Below are 23,177 nucleotides of genomic sequence, written 5' to 3' on the forward strand. Positions count from 1 at the left end.
CACGGCCGAGTGTGATATTATTGTTGATCGTGCACCGGAGGTAGCACGCAGTCGGATGGCCGAGTGTGATATTTCATAAGATTTTGAGAATTAATTATAATTATTTAGTGTAAGTTAGGTTTAACTAATGGCATTCAGTGGGTAGTGATTGAAAGTATGATCAGTGTTTACCCGAATATTTGTTAATTAATCTGTCGGTACTCGCGAAAATGACCCTTCTCTCCTACCCGCCAATTCTAATGATAGAAAAGTATAAATATAACGTACCATGGGGTGGAAGACTCATTCTCGCTTGGCGCTGGAACGAGTAACACTAAATTTAGCACGAAGGTTACTGCTTGTGAACTTAAGATTGTTTAAGAGTGTACGTAGAAGTAAGTAGTTGGAGTAAATTAAAAGTAAATGATTGTACCAAGGACTTTGATTCATCACAATTCATGGAATAAAAAGGTATCCATTGCTGTTAATTGCTTACTATCATAACATCTAATATCTGGGAGCTCTGTAGCTTTGCTCGGAAAACATAAAAACGAGACATAACACCTAGCTAGATCGATTTTTCGCCCCCCAAAATCCCCATATAGCAAAATTCATCAAAATCGTTAGAGACGTTTCCGATATCCCCGAAATATATAATATACCGTAAAATGGGTTGAGTAGGGTCAAAACTGAAATTCAAACCTCGATAACATTTTATTTTTACATATGAAAACTGAATGGTGATAAGATAAGATAAAAGATAGTTTATTCAAGTAGGCATAATTACAATGCGCTTATGAACGTCAAATAAAGCTAGGTAGACCGGCTCCAAAATAAGTGCTCCGGTGTTTAAAATAAGTGTTCCGGACGTTTGTATTTTAGTTTTTATTTTATTTTGGGTAGTTCCATTTCATAACTTTGACGATAAAGAGGAAAACCCACCTCACACCGTAGTGCCTCGTATTTGGGGTGAGAGGGGTTTTCATACAAAGGTGATTTTGGAAGATTGTTGGATCGATTTTCTTTTAATTATGCGTATTACTATAGCTCCATTTTAAATTGGAATACATTATTTTTGTAGCAGTAGCCTTAAAATCCCTTCTCACCCCCTCTCAAACCTTCTCTCCCCATTCATAACCCACCTCTCCCCGCGAAACCTACTCACCCCGTTTTACGGTACAAGAATCGCTCGTTTAAAAGTATAAGATTCAACATTTTCATCTTCATCATTTAGATTTTAGATGGTAGGCAGTCCTTAACTGTGTGTTTCTCCAGAGACTTCCTGCCTCGCACGGCTAAACTGTGGAATGAACTGTCACCCGCGGTATTTCCGGACCTACCTACATGATTTTTAAACCTTCAAGAAAAGAGTGTACCCCATCTTAAATGCCGGAAACGCACTTGCAACCTCTCTGGTGTTGCAAATGCGTTGAATAAGAGTTAAACCTAATGCGAAATCGATACATAAGTAATTATAAATATATATCTGGGTAATTCAATCTCAACGCTATCTGTGCTTGCAGTTCCGGATTAAAAAAGCTAAATGTTTTTTTTATTAGTAAAGTTAAAATATGCTAGACTAGAATGTAACCTAACAAAGCTAACGTTATAATTAAATAAAGTGCTTAGGCGGCCTTTATTCCCAGCGTATCTAACCAACACATCTGAATATTAGTCATAATCATAACGTTTCGCGGCTAAAGTTCCGAGAAGCGAAACTTCGTGGCAATTTCACGGATGTCGTTTGAAGTCGTAATATGTTGATCTAGTTCAGGTGATTCATATGGCTTATTAATTTTGATTCACCTTTTGTGGTTGGTTTGTCACGTATGATACAGCTTACAGACTATGGAAGTCCAGACGAGACAATTTTTCGCCAATCGGATGAAATTGTCCAATCGAATCAGGCCGTACGCCAATTTGATTCCCCGGTCAAATCAGCAGGTGCGGACACAAGAATGCCAATTTTCGAAGTTAGTATCTATGGAATGCAAATTGGTGATTAAATTTGTGTACGTGTGAACGCTAGATGAGATTGGCGCCAATTATTTCCCTGATCAAATCGGTCGATTTGCCCAGCTCGTCTGGACTCTACGAGTACTATAGCTTGACCATCATCATCAGATCATCAGCCACTTGCGTGCACACCAGTGACAGCAACGGAGTTGACAGCAGTCGCCGTGGCCGAAGTCGGCTGTAGAGTTATTATAGCTTGATGCAACAGTAAAATCTGTTATTGAAAAGTCTGTGACAAAAACTGATATCATAGAACCGAGCTTGATGTGTTGAATTCTGTTGCGATTCGTTCGTTAAGCGAATATGATTCAAAGGTTAAATTTCATTTTGAAGTCTTTCGCTAGCCTTAAAAGCTTAACATTTTATGATACTGCAACGGGAATGTACAAAAAGCGTAGTTGATAAGCATTTATTATGACACCCATTAAATGTAATTGACAACTGTTCTCGCCCATTTCATATTTATTTTTCTTCATGAAAGCTCCTCATTTTACGAAATTCAACCTGCTTGTTTCACTTTTAAAGCAGCCTCGTCTGATTAAAAATACCCTTGAAAAAACATACTTTACACCTAAATAGCGAACTATGACCAGAAATAATATTCTAAATCTATTTCAATACATGTAACCCTGACATAAAACACGTTTAACAGGTGTCAGCATGTGACAGTTACCTAAATAATGGCCTGCGCTAAACCCCGCGAGATATTCAATAATCCTATTTAATAAAAGGCTAGATCGTTTAAAGGCTACACATAGAATAAATCTTCTCGTACATTTCCCAGCACCGGCTCACATTCTGAGATAACTGTCTTACAAGCTCATTGCTTCAAACAATAGTATAAATCGAGTCGAAGCGGGGACATTTGCGAATTCGAAATCGCCGCTATACTTACTCAACCTCGTATCTGCAACACTCATTTGATGACAAAAACACCCGTATTCCGAATGAAAGAAAAGCGACATTTCCATCAAATGATGGTCGCAGATATGAGGTTGAGTAAGTATAGCGACGAAATGTTCTTCACTTTGTTGTTTTCCGCCTTTGATGACATTGGCTTCATTGTTGATCTTGCGCAGCTATAATTATTGTATTATCTTGTTTCTGTTTGAATGGTATTTCTGTTTTAGCTGTACTGGTTACTTTGTTTGCTTTTGTTTCAAATAATTTAAGTGAACTTGAATGCCTAATAACTTTAACCCACAGACATCCTATAGACTGAGCATAGTACCTAACGCTACCACCTCTGCCACAAATATACGGTAGTTTTACTCCATCTTCGAGTCAAGGTGTCAGAATCCCGTGCCGTGATTGGTCCGTGTCTTTGAACGGACCAATCACGGCACGGGATTCGCTCACCTCGTCCCGCGCACCCCAGTATTTTTGGCAGCATCGGTTTCATGAAATAATTGCTCTAAACTCCGTCTAAAGGATTCCTAGCCTATGCTTTAACCTAATAAATTTTTAAATTCATTATTGTTCGTTTCAAAAGCGTGAATAATAGCTGATTTCATTAATAATTTCATTATTATCAATTCATAGATTTTATTTTGTGGATTCATTATTTGTTCACTACATTATACATTAGTCCCCTGACTTTTTCTGCAAAATTTCGTTAATTTTGACTGCCTACTTCACTTCTATAAGTGTAAATAATTAAATATAGCCCTAGTACATCCTTAGTAATAGCTCCGAAAACTACACCTCGAGCAATTTATGCCAGTACAATACAAAGATAATCAGTTTCTTAGTGTAAAATAAAATGAATAGAGTAATTGCCAATTAAACTTGTAACAAACCTTGTTACAGTAAACCTTGGTAGTTGCTAGTTTTATTATAGGGCCTGACAGTATCGGCGTAAGTATAGATTTCCCTTAGCTTAACCCCTAACTATAAGCTAAGCCTCCAATCCATTACAGATGATATCTTCAGTCGGACATCAATACATCACGCACAGAGCTAATACATAAATCACAGGACAGGTCGAGACAAAGGACACATTAAGAGCTATTATTATTATGCAGATATGTACCGATAAATCAAAACAATATTTTTGTATGTCTATCTGTGGGTGGCTGGTGAATTGTGATATGTTTATGATATATATGATGCATACCTACATATAGTACAATGGTGTTTTGATTTCTTGGAGGGCGAAAGAAGTCGGGAAACGTATTTTTTTCACTTTTCGTTATTCCTATTTTGAAAACGTTAGGCAATCATACTTAACTCATTGCCCAGTCTCGGTCTCGGCTCTCGGCCAAAATAGACCGAGATTCTCGCCGAGATCTCGGCTCGATTTTTGGTCGAGAATGCCGAGATCTCGGTCGGACCTTAAATGTTATAATATAATACTAGCTTTTGCCCGCGACTTCGTCTGCGAAGAATACAATACAATACAGTACAAATACTCTTTATTGCACACCTCAATAAAAGAAGATAATACAAATAAAACAGAAATACAAACAGAGGTAAACAACAGGCGGTCTTATCGCTAAAAAGCGATCTCTTCCAGACAACCTTTGGGTAGCGGAAATTAATAAATTTACATATGTCAGCAGGTGTTGCAAATGCAAAGAAAGAAACCTATCACTAAATACATCGAAAACAGACAAATCGAAGACAAGAATTAGTATTATCCACATACCACTACTATATATAGGTAGTAAAATTCGTCTTTTCATCCCCCTAAGGTCTGATTTCCAGGTTAAATTGTAACCTGTATAACCTGCTCTGGGACTCAAAATATCTGAATCGTAAAGTCGTGTCGTATCAAATATTTGTGCATAATTTCATCTTAATCGGTTCAGCGGTTTAAGCGTGAAGCGATAACAGACAGACCGAATTACTAATCGTATTTGTAATACCTATCAATATAGATTTGTAATAGAGTGAATATAGAGTTTTTTTAAATAATTTTATTCCTCTAGCCGGCCCATACGTCAAACCTTGCCAAGCACAATGAAATTTTATTTTGTCAACACAAAGTTCAAATTAGAATGGAACAGGAGACCTTTTTATAGTCTCTGGGCGGCTAGAGGTTATATCGAACCTGTCCCATATAGAGTCTGTGCGGAAAGAGAAGAGTCGTGGAATGTATGGACCCCAATACATTTCACGACTCTTCTCTTTCCGCCCAGACTACCTACTTTAATAAGTTACAAATACATTAAACGATACCATAAAATGGGGTGAGTAAGGTCAAAACTGAAATTCAAACCTCGATAACATTTTATTTTTACATATGAAAACTGAATGGTGTATATAATAAGTGTTCCGGACGTTTGTATTTTAGTTTTTATTTTATTTTGGGTAGTTCCATTTTCATAACTTTGACGATAAAGAGGAAAACCCACCTCACCCCGTAGTGCCTCGTATTTGGGGTGAGAGGGGTTTTCATAGAAAGGTGATTTTGGAAGATTGTTGGATCGATTTTTTTTTATTATGCGTATTACTATAGCTCCATTTTAAATTGGAATATATTATTTTTGTAGCAGTAGCCTTAAAATCCCTTCTCACCCCCCTCTCAAACCTTCTCTCCCCATTCATAACCCACCTCTCCCCGCGAAACCTACTCTCCCCGTTTTACGGTACGTCTTTTTCTCTTTGAACCGCCGGAGTCGACCTTTATCTGGCGCGTAATTGTTTTCATTATCTTCTCACACATTTTGTAACAGTTACATTCATAATAACACGTTTCGTCAACACGGTGTGTAATTATATAATAGTGGGAGGCGTTAGATATTGTTCCACTTCTAACCACTGCATTGCACTCAGTATCTGAGGGCTTAAGACGTATCTAGACGAGCTGGGCAAATCGACCGATTTGATCAGGAAAATAATTGGCGCCAATCTCATCTAACGTCCACACGTACACAATTTAATCACCAATTTGTATTCCATAGATACTAACTTCGAAAATTTACATTTTTGTGTCCGCACCTGCTGATTTGATCGGAGAATCAAATTGGCGTTTGCGTCCGCACGACCTGATTCGATTGGACAATTTCATCAAAAAATTGTCTCGTCTGGACTCCACTTTACCGCGAACCACGTCCGACGTGTTGCTTCCCTGTCACACTTACGTACGAATTTACAAGTGCTACAGAGAGGCAACACGTCGAACGTGCTTCGCGGTAGGCCCTCTGCTCTTTGTCAGACAAAGCAACCGACAAAAAATCTGTCTTAATAATAAATACCTAAATAATTATTTTGGTGTGTTAGCTAACCACACAAATAGATACCTATAGGTAGTCTAATATCTTCTAACTATGGTCCAAAACTCACTCAAATATTTATATTTAGGTGCAACTCTGTTATATGAAAGACGCAGTTCAGAGGTAAAATAAAATGTATTCCATTGACTGGACAAATGCGAGTTGGACTCGCCCACCGAGGGTTCCGTACTTTTTAGTATTTGTTGTTATAGCGGCAACAGAAAAACATCATCTGTGAAAATTTCAACTATCACGTTTCATTTGATATAGCCTGGTGACAGACAGACAGTCGGACGGACAGACAGACGGACAGACGGACGGACAGCGGAGTCGTAGTAATAAAGATAAGATAAGATAAAAGATAGTTTATTCAAGTAGGCATAATTGCAATGCGCTTATGAACGTCAAATAAAGCTGCACCGGCTCCAACCCTACACCTCTGCCCCGAGAAGATTTGAATCCCCCCTCAACTGGAGGAGGGTATCCCAATATGGGACCGGCAATAAACTCGGTGGGACACATCTTTAAAAAAAAAATTACATTTAATAGAAATAGGGTCCCGTTTTTACTCTTAAGTCCATAGAGGAGCATAATAATGACAGTAAACACAGTATGTTTCTATTATGTCAGTTTTCCGGAGCCGGTGCCATGTAATTTGATAATGCGAACTATAATTATAATTACCGTATCTCAGGCCTCGCCCGGAGATAGAATTAAAGTGAGTAGTGGAATAAATTCGAATCGAGGCTGCTCTAGATCTACATTAACTTAAGAGTCACACGATAGCTGCCAAAAAGCCGCTCTCATACTCCCATTTTAAAACGCTTTGCTTAAAAGTTTTGTATAAAACCTCTACTCGCTCTAATTTCTTTGTTTTAGAATTTATAGGAACGAAAATTAATATCCATAAATTTGATGTTACCTACTTAAATGAAATTTTGCGTTATTTCAGAACATTGTTTTAAAATGAGAGCCTAATTTCGATTGTATGCTAGTAGTAATATCCTGTATTAAGAGTCACACGAACGAGTAGTAGGTTTATTAATAGAATTAGGGACCAGCTTAGGACCTTTGTGAATGTAGTGTAAAATAGCTCAAATAGTTACGCTTGCTGCTTATAGAGTTTTATAATTTATCCATCAATCTTATTTATGCATAAATATTATAAGATAAATGGAGGGTTTAATTTAATAAATCTGTGGACGTTTTATTTTAAGTACTTAAGTAACTACCTACTATCCAAAATCAGGTTTTACAGGACCTATTCTGTATAATTATAAAAAAAATATCTTAAAGCTCTGCTCCTGATTTTCCCATTGTAACATTTCAATTAACTACTTAAATATCTGTATCTGTAAATGTTTTTTTTATGATATAGGAGGCAAATGACTAGACGAATCGTCTGATGGTAAGCGATTACCGTCGCACAAGGGGGCGTCCATGGCGACAACAGTACTGTTGTGAGTGCATTGCCGGCCTTTAAGCTGGGAGGCTAGGGAGTACGCTCTTTTCTTGAAGGTTTGAAGTAATGTCCTGTTTTCTGACATAAGTTGTTCGGTAAATATCTTCAAAAGAAGCTTGCAGAAGGATTGCAAACTGACCTTTACTATGACACGATGTAAAGAACGCTCTTTCATGGGTTAGCTTTTAAATGTCAATGTCAATTTATGGAATCTATCTAAAAATCGAGGGCCGACATTCTCATAAATCGTTTCCTTAGTTAATCATAGTGATATTTTGCCTGCCGTAAGAAGTAGAAAAGATAAATAGAGCAAGAATCTTATATGTACTTACCTACCTTTAAACGAGCAATAATTCTTGTATATTATATTTCGGGGATCTCGGAAACGGGTCTAACGATTTTAATGACATTTGCTATAGGGGGCGAAACATCGATCTAGCTAGGTCTTGTCTCTGGGAAAACGCGCATTTTTGAGTTTTTATGTTTTCGAGCAAAGCAAGGTCTCCTAGGTACTACTAATTATTATAAAAACAGGACAGGATAAATACAATAATTTAGGTATACCTACTTATTTTGTTCATCATTACATTTTTAATGGTGCTAAAAGTGCAATAAACTTGGCAGCTGTACTGTTCTCTCTGAATCTCACGGCTGATCGTCACTGCGAAAATCCTGATGCAGGTAACAAACAGACTAAAATGCAAATTCATTTATCTTTTACAACCTCGCATTTCATATTAATTTGTTATTTTAAAACAACATTTATTCGATTAAAATAAGTTTCTTTTAATAATACAACATAAAATAGAAATATGAGGCTGAGAGACCAAACAATCGGTATCAGTATCGACCTTACCTTAATAATTTCCTATCAACCTTAATTATACTCTTAGAAAAACAACCTTGCTACTCACAAAATAAGGTTCATATTCAAACACCACAAACGTGAATTTGTACGATGAAAAATCAGATAAGATCTGTCACCCCCAGTTTTAATTAGGCGGTCATTGTTTATTCTCCATCATAAATATCTACACGTAGGACCTTGTCGACTTAATTCCTTTTACAATTTCATGTAACGACCTCTTAATGATTAAAGGGACAGGGTACTAAAGTATGCATATAGATGGCGTTTATCTTTGTGATCTTAGGCCTTGATCTGTATCTTATTGGCTGATTAAAATGCTCTCGTTTGATCGTACTGTTAGAAAGCAAGGTCACAGTTCCTTTAGGCGCGGATTGTTATACTCGAAGCCGATTTGAAGTATAAGCGTTAGCGTTTGTTCTAGCGTTTATTACTTTTACAGAGTTCCGTATACGTGAACCAAGGCCAATAATTTAGCAGTATCAATACCGTTTCACCTGCTATTAAAATCAGGTTACGCCTCTTCAGCCAATTTTATTTTAAGAGCTGAACTGTCAATCGATTCGTCTTTAAAGCTCGGATGATGTAGGATACAAGTTTTTTCCCTTTACCCTTTTGCCGGCCTGCTACTCTGAAACCACCGATAAATAGCTGACAGACGCCCGGATCTAGTACCTAAAGGGGATATAAGACAAGGTTTCGTTGCTTTCAATATTGTTAAACTTTTTCCAGGGAATAATAAATACAATAAAAATTACAGGACAATCTTAAACAATTCGACCTAGTCCTACAGTATGCTCAGTAAGTTGTGTTGTGGGTTGTGGGTAGTCGATATATGTAATAGTAGATAGATATATACAAATAGTTAATACTTATATTATTATAGAGAAAACATCCATAACACAGGAACTAATATCCGTGATAAAAACACAAGTAAATGCCCATACCAGGGGCCCGCTTCTCAAAAGCTTGTAACTTGTAATACAAGTGGAAGTCCCTTTCTAACAAAAGCTGTCAAAAAGCGACATTCGCTTGTATTAAAAGCTTTTGAGAAACGGGCCCCAGGATTCCAACACGGGAGTGCTTCGTACTCTTGACCCGGCAGGTTCACTACCTACTTGACTAGGAGGCTATATTTATCAGGGATAGTTTTCCGTTTCTAACTTGGATGGCAACAGCGTGTGATCCAGATAGTCTCAAGTCACAACGAGGCGACAGTGTTTGAAAACTGGAGCGGCCACCGGTAGAAACCGGGCGCATTTGTCTCGCTGTAATTCCGCAATGTTAGGTAAACGTATGTTTTACGAGCACATATGTTTATTGTGGTGCAGGTTTGAAATGATTTCTACAAGCTTATTAAACTGCAATGGTGGAGTGATAAGCGTGTGAAACTTATGAATATACACATGTTCTACCATTATATTTCCCAAGGAGATTAGTTCGCCTTTGTACACATTTATTCTATTCTCTCAGTGTTATGTTTATGTACTTATTTTTGGCAATAAAGTGATTTACTACTACCTACTACTAAAAAAGAAATCAAACAAGCAAGCTTCTGTAAAGAAGGCCTGACAGGGATCTACACAGGGGCCTATTATCAGGAAGGCGGAAAATCGTGCAGAATGGAGAGCCTTCTTGAGAGCAGCTCTTGGTGCACGAAATAACGACCTCATGTGGTGGCGACCCTCAGACATGAGAAATCGAGGAAGAAGACTACTACTTCTAGGTACTATAATTTCCAGGCCGCTGTTTATCTATGCTGACGTCACGTCATCTGAAAAGAACCTAATGTGTGACCATAGGAACTTCGAGTATTTAAATATACCTCTAAAATTTACTTTTAAATAAAAAACCTATGTAAATTATTATTGAACATAATGAAATTTATTCTCCCGGTTATATCCCCCAGTTAATTATAATTAGGTATACGCCATTAAGTACCGTTTAAGTAAGTATAAATTTGTAGGAACCGTGAGTGTAAATCAGTGAAATGAATGGAATGACTGAGTTTTCGTATAGCATAATAGGTAAAATAACCACCTGTTAGATTTCCCACAATTGTTAAGCGGATTTCGAAATCGGCATTACAAATAATAACTACAAATACTTACTTTTGCGTGATTTCCTGTACAACATTTTATTGCAGGTACACCGACAAAAAGGCCATCAAATATGAGAGCATGCATTAGCCACGTCTCATTGAACAGTGGGCAGTATGCATATTCATAACCATTACTGCTAATTCCATTCAAATGGCTATGTAAATACGGCACTAATTGCAAATGTCTATATTTAGAGAATGACTTAAGTCTCTATACTTTTCTAATAAGATACGCTGTTCTTTTATGTTATTTGAAATGACGTAAGTCCCAATGAACGGCTAAAAAGTTATGTTCTTTTGAGTGAGATTAGATTAATGTTCGCATCGCTTATTACTGCATGCTTTTGCCTGAAATAACAAACTAACTACGCTAGCTTAGCGACTTACTGAGGATACTTATCTTGAAACCACTTTTCCATTTCCTTTAACCATTTAAAGCTTTTCACAATCAAACTCGCGCCGCACCCGGATTTACAATAGTGTGATAATTGCCTTAGGGCTACTTGCACCATTCACTAACCCGGGGTTAATCGGTTAAACCTGGAGTTACCATGGTTATTTGACACTGGATTAACGGTTTAACCGGTAAACCCAGGGTTAGTGGGATGGTGCAAGTGGCGCTTAGACTCTTAGACATCGCCAATCGCAGGTACCTACTTAACTAACCTGAGGGACGGTAGTATGGAAAACATGGTGCGTGAGTAATACAGGACACTAAATTCAGTAAGGTTCAAAGAAAAACCGGCCAAGTGCGAGTCGGACTCGCGCACGGAGGGTTCCGCACCATCAACAAAAAAATAGAGCAAAACAAACAAAAAAAAAACAAGCAAAAAAACGGTCACCCATCCAAGTACTGACCCCGCCCGACGTTGCTTAACTTCGGTCAAAAATCACGTTTGTTGTATGGGAGCCCCACTTAAATCTTTATTTTATTCTGTTTTTAGTATTTGTTGTTATAGCGGCAACAGAAATACATCATCTGTGAAAATTTCAACTGTCTAGCTATCACGGTTCGTGAGATACAGCCCGGTGACAGACGGACGGACGGACGGTCGGACGGACGGACGGACGGACGGACGGACGGACGGACGGACGGACGGACGGACGGACGGACGGACGGACAGCGGAGTCTTAGTAATAGGGTCCCGTTTTTACCCTTTGGGTACGGAACCCTAAAAAAAGAAAAGAAGAGGAGGAGGAGGTTTAAGGAAAAGTTGTTTAGCGTAAATATAATCGAGCTAGAGTAATATTTTTGTCTAGTTGAAACCAGTCTGGGTTTTTTTCAGTACTTATAACACATATATTAGAAGGTATATAAACTATATAACACATATATTAGGACTATTAGGAGGTACAATGATGACAGTTTAAATCTGTCTTCAATTAGGAACGTAAATATCAATATTACGACTATTGTGTTTTTATTAAGGCTACATTCGCTGTAACTCCGTAAGCTAAGAATACAGCAAGTACTACTATTTAACCGACTCAATGAATTTGTGTGGGTAGAAAATTGTTTTGAAACAGCCACCGTAAATAAGATATGCAAATCGGTATTGCAGTGATATTGCTCCGGTTTCCGAATGCTTAATTATTATGGTAGTGTTTCATAAGACGACTAATATCGATAGCTTAATAGGTAAGATAGATAAACCATTTATTCGCTTGCCATAATACACACATATTGACAAAAAAATTGAATCAATAACAATATCAAACTAATGGACCTAAAATAAAGCACAAGAAGGATCAAAGGTAGGTTTGCTGTGTGCGTTGCAGCAAAACAAAAGGGTTCTGGCTCAGAGGGGCTACCGCGAAAACCGAATTTCGTAAATTGCGAGGATCTTTATCTTTTACTCCAATTAAGGGTTAATTAGAGTGACAGAGAAAAATGCCCGCAATTAGCGAAATTCGGTTTTCGCGGTAGCCCCTCAGTAATCAATCAGATCACGAACAGATTATCGATGTACAAAAAGGTAAAGGAAAAGTGATATTTTAAATTTTAATGCATGAATCCTAATTTGCATGTTTACTTAATTATTTAAGTATACACTGGGGTAAAGCTTAATACTTAGTAATTTTACAAAGCAAAACTGATAGATATCCTACATTGTCATCATCATCATCATCATTAACTTAAGAGTTATTCTCTTGTCGGTGGAGTATCTTCCAGCATTCCCTATCTTGCGCCAGCTCTTTGACTTTCTGATACGACACGACCCCCACTTTCTCTTTCACTTGGTCTAGAAAGCTGCGTCTGGGTTTTCCTTTACCCCGCTTGCGTCCTATCCGCCCCTCCAGGATAGCTTTAAATAAGTGGTCGTGTCGTATTAAGTGTCCAATCATTTTTCCGCGTCTATTTGCAATGGTGTTCAGGATAGTTCTCCTTTCATTCACTCTTCTTAGCACCTCCTCATTCGTTATCCTGTCTCTCCAGCTAATGCCTTCCATACGCCTCCAGCACCACATTTCAAATGCTTCCATTCTCTTTCTATCTTTTAGGGTCATTGTCCACGTTTCACTTCCATAAAGGGCTATACTCCAGATATACACCTTAATCAGTAGCTTCTTGCTTCTTGCTTGACATAAGTGTTGATATTTATTTTTTATATATTAATATTATTAACGGATGAGGTTGAAATTCAGCAGGAATATATTAAACTTACGAAAGACTTGCTGCGCCGAGCCTAGAATTTATCTCCTAAAGGATGGATCACGTTAGAACGGTCCGGGTCCGAGCCGAGGCATCCGACACTTCGTTTTCTATAGATAGAAATCATGAGGTAAACACCGGTCACCTGTTATAGAAAATGAAGTGTCGGTTGCGTCGGCCCGGACCCGGGCCATTCTAGCTATCTAGCGTGAGTCATTCTGATACGATTTTTATGCAGTAGAAGTACGCGAATAGAATAATGCGACAGATAAATTTTAAGAAATGTTGTACACCATACCAACCCATATTCCATAGCATGCGTACCTTACTGAGAAAATTGTGCCTTAAACAAAGTATTGTTCTCTTCCCATATAATTACAATAGACCCTACTATTATATCTGTTGTAACGCGTGTAAAGTAGCACAAACATTTTCATTAAAACACTTTCGTTTTAATGTTGTAACAATACATTCAATATTTAAAAAAACTCGATCAGTATCCGAACAACTGCCCGTCAACTCTAGCTTTAATTTATGAAATCTTTAACGGTAATATCGGAATTTTAACGAACTCGAGCAACCTCGTATCTCACACAAACCTCCTTTTTAAACTCGACTCTAAGTTGAATTATGAGTGGTTCAGTATCTAAAGATTCGAGGTTGAATCTCGTTCGATTTGCGGTTCGATTTATGCGAAGTCTGACCATGTTCTCATCGCTTACCAAGAACAAGCAAACCAAATGCACCAACGAATCAAGGTAACTGTTATATGTAACAGATTTGTAACAACCTTTCTAACAAATGACTATTGACACTTTATTGTAAGCAAAAATAGTTTGTCGAATGAATAGATAAATATTAGCATTATTCGCAACACAAAGACATATTTCATATATTATTTAGCCCGTTGTCGTTACGTTCAATATACGATAATATATACCTACCTACATATAGATACCTACTAAGTTAGGTGTAAAAAAACCGCTCTTATACTCGTACTTAAAATACTTAAGTCCAACTAAAATCATCCAAAATAGAAATACATTAAAGTACCTACAAGAGCAATAGAGTGGCAAATACATAGATTAACGAAGGAACGAAGTGGATTTATGTTTGGGTTTGTTAGCATTGTCTCGATGAGTAGGTACTAGTTGTCTTTTGAGAGAAAAGTGCAGTCAGCGATAAAAACTTGTTTCCCTTTTAGTCCCTGAGCGTTCGACTCGCCAACTCTCGGTATGGGATAGGAATTGCCTCTGCATGCTCGGAATTGTAATAAACCGTGAACATTAAAAATGCATTTTTTTTATAATTCGATTATATGCCCGTTGATTTATTGAAGCACTTTGTCTAAATATTGCCCTGTCGAAGTTAACGTTATGCAATTGAATTGAAAATATGGCGTAAAAATTTACGACACTCATATTTTGGGCCTTTTCGCACTTCTTCATCAGCCGTTTCCTCAATGCAAAGGATACGTGATATCATGTACTTCTGTCGGAGACCAGGTTCCTCCATAGTTTTTTGTACCTAACCAAGCACATGGCCTAGAGTCCTAGACAGTTTTAATTGCTTTAAATCTCGCTAAAATGTCATAAATCTGTGTTATTTTGTGTCCGAGATAAAAATAAAATTTACAATGCACTGATGATTTTGGGGATGAACGAGATAGAGATATTATTTTGATGAAGCTTTATAAAAGATGACTGACGCTATAGAACGGTCCGGATCTAGGCCTAGGCGTCCGATAGAAACATCATTGATCACCGAACACCTAATAGATAACGAAGTGTCGGATGCCTCGGCGCGGACCCGGACTTTAAAAAATGACTCACGCTATGCCAAATTTAATTTAAGGTTAAACAAACTTACCTGAAGTGAAGTTTGACCATAATTATACGAGACGTTACATCCGAAAAGATTTATTGTCACTCTGTAGTTCACTCTCAATGTATCAGGCATTGCACATTAGTTTAAAGCTAGAAAATAGAATAAAAAGTACTAAAATGACTACCTTCCCCCACTCCTGCCCCACCGTCACCCGGTTCTTGCGCCCGAGTTCGTGTCATTGTTTTAGAGATACCTAAGTGCTATTTTGCGACAGTTTTGGGTAACATTTTTTAAGACTTGGAGAAAAAAATTCAGGGCAGGGCGGGTGATAAATCTTTTCGGATGTAACGTCTCGTATAATTATGGTCAAACTTCACTTCAGGTAAGTTTGTTTAACCTTAAATTATACTACGACGTTACATCCTCAAGATTTATTGTCACTCTGTAGATGTTTAGCGCTGAGCAAAAATTGGCACTTAGAGGAAAGCAGTAAGACCGAATAAAATAAATGGATATGTGTAATCAAATTTGTATTTTCGAATTTGGCATTAATACTTTAAATAACACACAATGCTTATAGTAGGAAATTAATACTAGGTAATCTACTATAGGTAGTATTCAAATGTTATTTTAATCATGGTCCCTATTACATACGGCCTCTGCAAAAATGTTGGTCTCTTCTTCAATTACCGGCCTATTATAAAACTTTGCGAATACCAGAGAATTCTTTGACCAGCCAGCTGATTTTTTGATAAGGTCTACAGATACCCCTTTTCGACTAGCTGCTGAGGTAGAAGCATGGCGACAGCTGTAGGCCGAAAAAACTGAAGTATCTATTCCGCTTGCTGCTAATACTGACTTTATCCAACGGCTAATGGTCGAAGGGCTCGCGTTGTGGACTGGACTTTTTGTTGTTAGAATCAACTTGTCTGTTTTCGCTAAATGTCTAAATTGAGTGGTCTTTTCCATATATGCAATTAGGCATTTAGCGGGACATATCTCGACTTTATGAGGAAAAAATGGAATAATTAACCTGGGCATAGATCTACCCGGAGCTGAAGTTTTAATAAGATCACTAATTACAATTTCAATATTCTTTTCATTTACCTTGATATTGGATAAGCTAATAAGGGCTAGCGTCTGCATACGTTGTCCTGTCGACAACGCAAGAAGAGCTACCAACTTTTTTGTAATTTTATCTATAGGCAGGTCTTCATTAGGATGCCAATTACTAACTTGGTCTAAAACTACATTAGGGTCCCAGGTTGACTGGTATTTTGGTAACGCAGGTTTTGTTTTAAACACACCTTTTAGGAACCTAGCGACCCTTTCATCTTCACTGAACTTTTTGCCCAATATCAAGGAAAGTGCAGAACGAAGCGTATTTAAAGTGGAGTAACTTGCCCCGGCGTTATATTCAGCCGTAAAAAACGCTAAAATATCAGGAATATTGGTGGAGTAGATATTTGTGTTATTTTTTGAACAAAACATCCACCACTTTTTGTACCCACAATTATACTGATTTAAAGAGTTTTTTGATAAAGATGATATTAAAATATCAATTGTGTCTAGATTTAGATTTTGTCTTCTAAATGCTTCCCGGATAATAGTGATGCCACCAGGGAAAGGCGACTCCAGAGAGGATGTCTCTTCCTGAAAGGAGAAAGAAGCAACTCAGGCTCGGGACTGAAATATATCGGTTTATGTTTGGAGAGCTTCATGAAGATTGGGTACCAGGGTTGACTGGGCCAGTCAGGAACAACCATTACACCTGTAGCTTTTTCATTTATGATTTTCCTCAGACTTTTGAGAATAAGTGAGAAAGGCGGAAAAGCATAAAAGAAAAAGTTAGCCCAGTTTTGCGTAAATGCGTCAATATCAAATGCCTCAGGGTCGCGTTTCCACGAAATATACTTGAGGCATTTATTATTTAATCTGGAAGCAAACAGGTCAATTTCAGGAAATCCAAAGCAACGAGTAATTTTTTGAAATGCTACTAGAGATAAGCTCCATTCCGTATCGATATTGCGATGACGAGATTCTTCGTCTGCCTCAACGTTGTCTTTGGATTTAATGTATGACGCATATATGTATAACTGGCGTGACTCGCACCACTGCCATATCTTACGTGTGATATTATTTAGGTGAATATACTGTACTCCGCCAAATTTGTTTATGTATGATATGGCAGTGGTATTGTCAATGCGTAGTAATATTTCTACGTTGTTAAGATCCCGAGCAAAGCATTTTAAACCATTAAAAGCTGCAAGTAGCTCGAGAAAATTTATGTGTCTTTTGACCTCCTGTGGGCTCCAAAAACCTCCGGTTCTTTCACCGTTACAATATGCTCCCCAGCCTGTCAAGGATGCGTCTGAAAAAATTTCTAAGATAAATTTACCGTCTCGGATTTGGTTATATGAAGTTAAAATTTTATTTTTCCACCATGTAAAGTCCGGATTAAGGTGAGCACCGATACTAATAAGGCTATCATAGTTGTCTCCCGATTTTTGTAAGGAAAGAAATTTGTCACGCTCTAAGGGTTTGGTGTAAACCCATCCGTAAGCAATCGCTGGACAGGCTGAGCATAATTGACCCAAAAGCTTGGCGAAATCACGTATAGTGATTGATTTTTTATTGTGAGTATATTTGAGGCACTCTAAAATTTTTTGTCGTTTCTTATTTGGTAAGCCTAGACGCATATTAACAGAGTCCAACTCAAAACCGAGGTAAGTCTGAACTTGACTAAGTATTAATTTACTCTTAGTGTGGTTTATTACGAAACCTAGATTTTTTAATTTATTAACGGTTTCCGTAGCGCAAGTAAGACATTCATTATAAGTACCACCTAAGCACATTATATCATCTAGGTAAATAGCTAGTATGTAGCCTTTGCTTCTTAGAACCGCCATCACCGGTTTGAGTAATTTGGTAAATATATATGGCGCCAAAGAAAGGCCGAAAGGCAAGCACTGAAATTCAAAGGTATTCCCCTGAAATTTGAACCTCAGAAACTTTTTGCTCTTATTATTAACCGGGATCAAAAAATATGCGTCTTTTAGGTCTATGGTGGACATAAAACAGTTTTTTGTCATAAGCTTTGTAACCGTTCGCACATCTTCCATTTTAAAATGTTGATGTGCAATGTGTTTATTGAGGTTTTTAAGATTAAGTATGAAACGATTAGACCCATCTGGTTTAGGAGTAAGAAAGATACTAGATAAAAACTGTCCAGGCATATCTTCACACTCTATCAACGCGCCTAAGTCCTTTAATTTTTTAATCTCACTATTTATTTGCTCAATTTCTAGAAAACTAAAATTGTTATTAAGCGAAGCGAATTGCGAAGCGCATCGGTGCATTTGTGGGGTCATGGTCGAAGAAAACGGACACCATGGCCTAAGCTGCTTGAAATGCGCCGGGCGTTTTTCAAGGCATCATGCTATCAATGATGTGATCCGCAGGGCTCTGGTGTCGGCCAACGTTCCTTGCGTTTTGGAGCCTCCAGGGTTGTGCCGCACAGATGGCAAGAGGCCTGACGGTCTGACATTGGTTCCGTGGCAGAAAGGTCGGTGCCTCCTTTGGGATGCAACGTGCGTCAGTACGTTTGCGCCGTCCCACTTGAATCTCACGGTGAGGTCCGCTGGCTCAGCCGCGGAGTATGCGGCTAAAATGAAGCATGCTAAGTACTCTGCCCTGGAGCCAATGTACGATTTTGTGCCAGTTGCAGTCGAGACTGCGGGACCTTGGGCTTTGGAGGCCAAGGAATTCGTAGGGGGTTTGGGCCGGCGGCTGAGGGACAGGGGGTGCGACCCTCGGTCCGGATCGTACCTGGTTCAACAAATCTCATTGGCCATTCAACGTGGTAACGCTGCCAGTGTGATGGGGACTTTTGAGCCAGGTACGATTCGTGACAATTGTTTTGTTTAGCTTTGCATTATTGTTTAAAAATGACGAAGCCTGTTGCGGATATCATCATTGGTTTGGTTGGGACGAAGCATGTTGCGGATTTGTATTTGTGGCCACCTGACGAAGCCTGCATTGTGGATATCCTAACTAAAAATTTGATCTTTTGAATTTGATCATATTAATGTTAGTGTTAATTTATTTTTTATGTATATTAGTTTCTGCATAATGTCATTAATTAAATATAATTTTGTCAAATTGTTATTTTCTGGAAACACATTTTGCATGACTGGACTATTAAAAGGTATGACTAGTCCTTTCACATAGCTTAAGACTACCTGATCGTCGGTAATATTACACCATTCTTTGTAGAAATATTTTAATCTACCAGCATGGGGTACATTTACCTCAGTTAGACTTTTGGGGTCTTGTTGGGCGGCTTGCGCGTCGATTGGGCTTGACGATCGGGAACTGGCGGACGGTACCGGTATTGCTGGTTGGGGTAGCGCGGTCTCGGCCCACCCTGTCTCGGTGTTCGTTGAAGATGATGATATTGGTAGTATGTTCGGGGTGGGCCCCTCCAGTTTCCCTGATTGGGATATTTCCTAGACGTAGATGCGACAGCGTTGACATCCTTACGCTTCACTTGCAGCCCTGATGTTTCCGCTGTTTTTGTGGCTTTTATTTTTTCCCCTAGGTTTTCGCCAAACAGGTAGGTATCCCTTTTTACGTCCGATATTATGTTGACAAACTTTTTGTCAAGAGTTGTGGTTATGAGTTTTCTTCTCCTAGTGGTCTGATCGTGATGAAGGTCTAGGAAAATCTGGCTAGCTTCAGAAAGTTTCTTTAGTATTTCGATTTTATCTAAGTTTTCTTTGATTACCGCTGAAGCTAGATTTGTGAGCTCAGAAATGCCTAGGCCCAGTTGGTTTTGCTCTTTTTCTAATAATTTGTCACGGTATCTGACTGATTCGTTAAGCACCGATATAATCTCAGGATTTAAAATAGGGGCTTTAGCCAAACGAAAGTTATCTGGTATCAGGTGCTTTTCAGGCAGTTTATGCTTTACATCTTTCTCTAGGCCATCAACGAGTACCCGGCCCCAACGTTTAGAGATCTCATCAGGTATTTTTGGCCCATATATTTCCTCTTTTCCCTTCGGATCTCCGAGGGCCTCTAATATATCGGGCGGCAACGTTGGTGATGTATCAGTCTTATTGCTGATGTCCGGATCAGCTGATACCGGTTCGTTGACGTTACTGGGTGCGTCAGAATTAAGAGCTGGGCCCGCTATCGGTGCCGGTTGCATGACTACCGATTTGGGCGTTGTATCGGGAATTGAGTGTTCCGAATCAGACCACGGTATTAGGGGCACTTCGTCTTCACTCCCTGGATTGTGAGGGTAATCGTACGATTCAGGATAGTACCGATCATAATCATTGTATTCTGTAAAAACGATAAAAAAACATATTTTAAGTCTCTGAACATAGGCTCGCTATGCCGCTGGACTAGTGTTTTAAAGTCACTGGGTATAGGCTCGCTATATCGCTGGACTGAAGGTTTTGAGTCACTGGGCATAGGCACGCTATGACGCGGGACTGTTAGTTGGCATACCTAGACTTATAATCGCTCGAGTAACGTTTTAATACTTTCAACAAGTTTATGTTATAGCATTAACCTATTTATTATCTAACACCCATATTATTCGACGAAAATCTATTGTTTACAAAACGATTACTAAGTAAGATGTTAATTTTAATAAAGTAAACAACTAACGTTGACCATCCGGTAACAGTACAAAGGTCATAAAAAAGAATCTTTGTTTATGTAGGTTCGTTCGAGTTTGAATCGAAGCATAACATTTTTTCTCCAATCTAGGGAGGGTAGATTTTATTTATCACGCATTCCACTCTCATAGTTAATAATTATTTAACTATAGTTTCAATTAATTAGGTAGTTAATACTGTTTTATTTAAACAAAGAAAGACACTTACCTTCATCTGTTGCCGAATCTGATGATGAATGACGGTTGAGTCGATCTTCTAACCGCCTAATCTTTTCTTTTAAATGTCGATTTTTATCCTTACGTTTACGCTTTCCCATTATCTCTGATTTGTGCGATACGAAAAGGAATACGATTTTACGGATTTACTAAGTTACCTACGTAATACGATGTTGCAATGCCCGCACAAAGAAAGAGAATGACACGAACTCGGGCGCAAGAACCGGGTGACGGTGGGGCAGGAGTGGGGGAAGGTAGTCATTTTAGTACTTTTTATTCTATTTTCTAGCTTTAAACTAATGTGCAATGCCTGATACATTGAGAGTGAACTACAGAGTGACAATAAATCTTGAGGATGTAACGTCGTAGTATAATCCAAGTCGATTTTGCATGATCATGTTACAAACTGAGCAATTCACGTTAAAATAAAGTTTAAAAAAAATTCCACCTACCTATCTCTTCCACTATTGAACCAAATACATCTTGTTCATTTTACTATGGAAATTGACAGTAACACCGATACGTTCCGTACCAGTAGTGCAGCTGCGGTCAGAAATGGAATGTTACCCTTAGGGCTCATTTAGACGGTGCGAGAACTCGCATGCGAGTTTCATTACATTGCGTCATTTGATCGGTCGGCTGAATTGTTGTAACCTCAATGGTCCGCAATGTAACTAAAATCGTATACGAGTTCGCGCGCCGTCTAAATGAGCCCCTCTACACTCGTTAGACACTCGTCTACGATAAACTTGTATATGCTGCTCGGATTCTCGATTTGGTGTAATTAAAAGTTTAGTTTGTTTACGAGTGCACCTTCCGGCAAGTCGGCTCGCTCAAGTTGCTAAGTTGCTATTGCACAATAGCGCCCGGTTCGAGCGCCTCAATATTGTTTGAAACTTTGAAATATTGTGTCATATTTTGTGCTTGGAGCATCCTCTTTTTCGTTCACTTGGTATAATTTGGAGAATAGATTTTTAAGTGCATTTTATCAACGGATTATAACTATACACAAACAAATGTAGGATATGTTTTGATACTTACCTACCAACTGAGTATTGGTACTTAGAAAAGATTGAAACTACATTATAAAACATACAACCGAATTGATAACCTCCTCCTTTTAGATTTGGAAGTCGGTTAAAAATAATAAATGCTCTCGCTTTGTTTTTTTTTTTTTTCACCATGTACGAACGTAAACGTCAAAATAATTATGTGTGTAGCGATTGCAGGATGCGTATAATAATAAATCATTTTTGAGAAATAATTTCCGTTAAGAGAATCGTATACCTATAGATATTACGTCATTGCGGACAATGGTAGGTATTTAATTAATTCCATGCCATTTATGTATACTTTATTACACAGAATATACAAGAAACGAGATTAAAAGCATATAATTGTATTACTATTCAAAATAAACGCTAACAAGACCAATCAGTTTAGAAACAATCGACAAACGACACTTTATCACAAACTTCACAATTTATTCGATAAACCCTCGATTGCCGCCATTAAGTACGTAAACTTTGGCAGGCCTCTGGGACTAGTGTCTCAATATCGCCCCAATATTGCTTTAAACTTGAGAAATATTGTCTAATATTGTCTCATATTGCCTGCACTTGGGCGCCGGAATTTATAGGACTCCGCCATTTTGAATTTAAACTGTTTTAAAAACTCATATCCGTTGTTGGGTTCAGTTTTTACTACCGTAGAGTTTCGTATCTTTGCCTGGGCTCCCTATTTTCGCCTACTTTGACAAAAGTTGCCATTAACAAAACGTAACGTAGGCGAAGATTGGGAAAAATACCCAAACATCGCCTATTGCCTTTGAGGCCATTTTTTACCAACTTAACCAATGAAATTCAAAGTTTCAATTGTGAATACTGATAGTTAGGAACACTAAAAAACGTTTTTTCGCCTTAACGGATTAAAATGCTTTCAAATTTGAGAGATTTTTTAGGAAAAGTGTCAAAACCCAGGTGAAGATAGGAAACTCTACGGTACTGTCAATACACTTTAAAATAGGTACTAGAGAAAAACATTATGAACAATAACAAGAGTTATGTACCCCTTCTTAAAATTTGATCCGACCGTCGAGTAGGTACCTAACATAGAAATTCTAAGCTAGATTGAATTCTAAGTCAAAAGTTTC

The 23,177-nt window shown here is 38.2% G+C and overlaps 1 protein-coding gene across 1 annotated transcript; it reads right to left on the reverse strand.

Moving 5' to 3' along the window:
* Positions 1 to 16,646: 16,646 nt before the first annotated feature.
* LOC134651389 (uncharacterized) lies at positions 16,647 to 21,400 on the reverse strand. The gene is made up of 3 exons (XM_063506485.1): positions 21,018 to 21,400; positions 19,431 to 20,469; positions 16,647 to 16,773 (listed from the first exon to the last, which is right to left on the reverse strand). Exons 1-2 carry the CDS (start codon positions 21,124 to 21,126, stop codon positions 19,436 to 19,438), a joined length of 1,143 nt encoding a protein of 380 aa, XP_063362555.1. The 5' UTR covers positions 21,127 to 21,400; the 3' UTR covers positions 16,647 to 16,773; positions 19,431 to 19,435.
* Between the last annotated feature and the right edge of the window lie 1,777 nt (positions 21,401 to 23,177).

This window comes from Cydia amplana, chromosome 10 (genome assembly GCF_948474715.1).
Source record: "Cydia amplana chromosome 10, ilCydAmpl1.1, whole genome shotgun sequence".
Lineage (NCBI taxonomy): Eukaryota > Metazoa > Arthropoda > Insecta > Lepidoptera > Tortricidae > Cydia > Cydia amplana.

Coding starts and splice junctions, on each gene's coding strand:
- LOC134651389 (XM_063506485.1), bottom strand. CDS start 21,126: ATGGGAAAGCGTAAACGTAAGGATAAAAATCGACATTTAAAAGAAAAG. Junction 20,470..21,017: donor AGATTCGGCAACAGATGAAG/GTAAGTGTCTTT, acceptor TCGTTTTTACAG/AATACAATGATTATGATCGG.